The sequence below is a fragment of the Austrofundulus limnaeus genome, unplaced genomic scaffold (assembly GCF_001266775.1).
Source record: "Austrofundulus limnaeus strain Quisiro unplaced genomic scaffold, Austrofundulus_limnaeus-1.0 Scaffold55, whole genome shotgun sequence".
NCBI lineage: Eukaryota > Metazoa > Chordata > Actinopteri > Cyprinodontiformes > Rivulidae > Austrofundulus > Austrofundulus limnaeus.
The window spans coordinates 2,239,085-2,240,903 of record NW_013952457.1 but is presented as its reverse complement, the minus strand read 5'-3'; the positions used below and the strand labels follow the sequence as shown (position 1 = coordinate 2,240,903).

At 35.8% G+C, this 1,819-nt stretch overlaps 1 protein-coding gene across 1 annotated transcript in view; it reads right to left on the bottom strand.

The window, feature by feature from the left end:
- Positions 1-1,071: 1,071 nt before the first annotated feature.
- The window catches only part of LOC106518079 (E3 ubiquitin-protein ligase MARCH9), a gene marked incomplete at its 3' end in the record, with an annotated part of 5,952 nt that continues 5,204 nt past the window's right edge, over positions 1,072-1,819 (bottom strand). Inside the window, 1 exon segment of the mRNA XM_014009178.1 lies at positions 1,072-1,227. Coding sequence (XP_013864632.1) covers positions 1,072-1,227 — 156 coding nt within the window.

The window sequence follows — 1,819 nt, the reverse complement described above, 5'->3', positions numbered from 1 at the left end:
ACACACACACACACACACACACACACACACACACACACACACACACACACACACACACACACACACACACACTTTTTACTTTACACATTAGTTCCAGGTTTTAAGACTGGAATGATTTGATCACATTTTGTTTTAAAGAAGATAACGCACACAGGTGTATAATAAAGTCCTACTGTTCTGTTAAATCTCCTGTTTTAATGCATTACTTGTTTAATACTAATATAAACATCTGTAGTTTTTGTACAGTCTTAAAGAGCGCTGACTTCAAGAATTTCCTTGCAGATGAAATTCTTGAATAAACTTGAGTCTTGATATTATGAATGATGAATGATACTTTATCAATCTCATAAAGAGAAATTATAGATTAAATAAAAAGTAGCAACTAAAAGCTAAAAGTAGTAAAATGTCAGGTAATAAATAAGTGCTGGCTAAAAGCTAAGTAAGGTGCAAAACACTAGCTGAAAGTATGATAGCCTACAGGAAGCAGCACTACTAAAAGTTAACAGTAAATGCCTGAAAAATAAATAAAATTAAATTATCAAACAATAGCAAAAAGTAGCATTTTTTTAGCTAAAAGCTAAAGTTGCAAGTGAGTTGTTAAAGCTAAAAACGTAGAACACTTGTTACAAAAGAAGCAGAACAATAGCTTAAAGGGGCAAGACACTAAAAGCTAAAAACAGCTAAACCTTATCTAAAAGAAGCAAATCACTAACTAAAAACCAGAAGAATCATAACACTAAAAGTAGCAGAACAGCAGATAAAAACAAAAATCAGCAGAAAAATACAAAAGTAAAGCCAACACTCTGAAGCACATTTAAATATAATATAATAAAAGAACTGTATTTTTGGAGATAGAGATCTTGGTGTATTTCTACATTCTGAAAAACATAAGTTACAAAAAAAGTCATAGCATCCATCTCCTGCATGACTTGAATATTTTGCTATTTGAATGGCTAAAATAGAAACATGTGTAAACTTTTGGGGGGAGGGGGGGAGCATATGTGCAAAACAAATAGCAAAGCAAAGCTTTTTGCCCTAAAACCTGTAAATCTTCATGGATCTGCCTTGTACCTGCAGAGGGTTCTTGGTGCTGATGGCCAACACCTGGTACTTGAAGTAGCAGAGCTCACAGCTCCAGGAGCCCCTCTCACTGATCCAGCGGATGAGGCAGGACTGGTGGGTGCAGCGGACAGAGCCATCACAGCGACAGGGGCTCAACAGCTCCCCCTGCAGGACGACACAGACAGCTGCACGACATGAAACAATCAGGCTGCCGCACAGTCACCTCACTGAACCAAACCCTGAGCACAGGAACAATCATCTTCCACAGACAGCTTTCACAAAGGTCTGATGACATTTATCAACCAAAGAGATGGAGGGTTTCTACACAAGCTGCTGTGTTGTGAAACTATAAAAAAAATAAATCTGTTCTTTAAAGACAGTATATATAAGATGTAAACAAAAGAGCCACCTACAGTTTTAGCTTTTTTTGTGTTTCATAAATACGCATTATTCAGTTTATTCTGTCATTAAACAACAGGATCCTGTATCTCCTGAGTATTTTCAGGAGCTCATCATCGACTCTTCAGTTCCTCTTTGACAGTTTCTCTCTGCTCATCAGGAAGTCTCCCATCTCTACTTTAATTTTATTCCACTTTGATCATTGTTTGTTTTTCTGTACTTTTTTTTCTTGACAGCTGCTGATGCTCAATTATTATTTTTATTTCCCTAATAAAAAAAAAGAAAATGAAGAACAAAAAGCAAGTCCTGAAAATAAAGAAATTTGGAATAAATTCATTAAGACGCATAAATCAGTGAA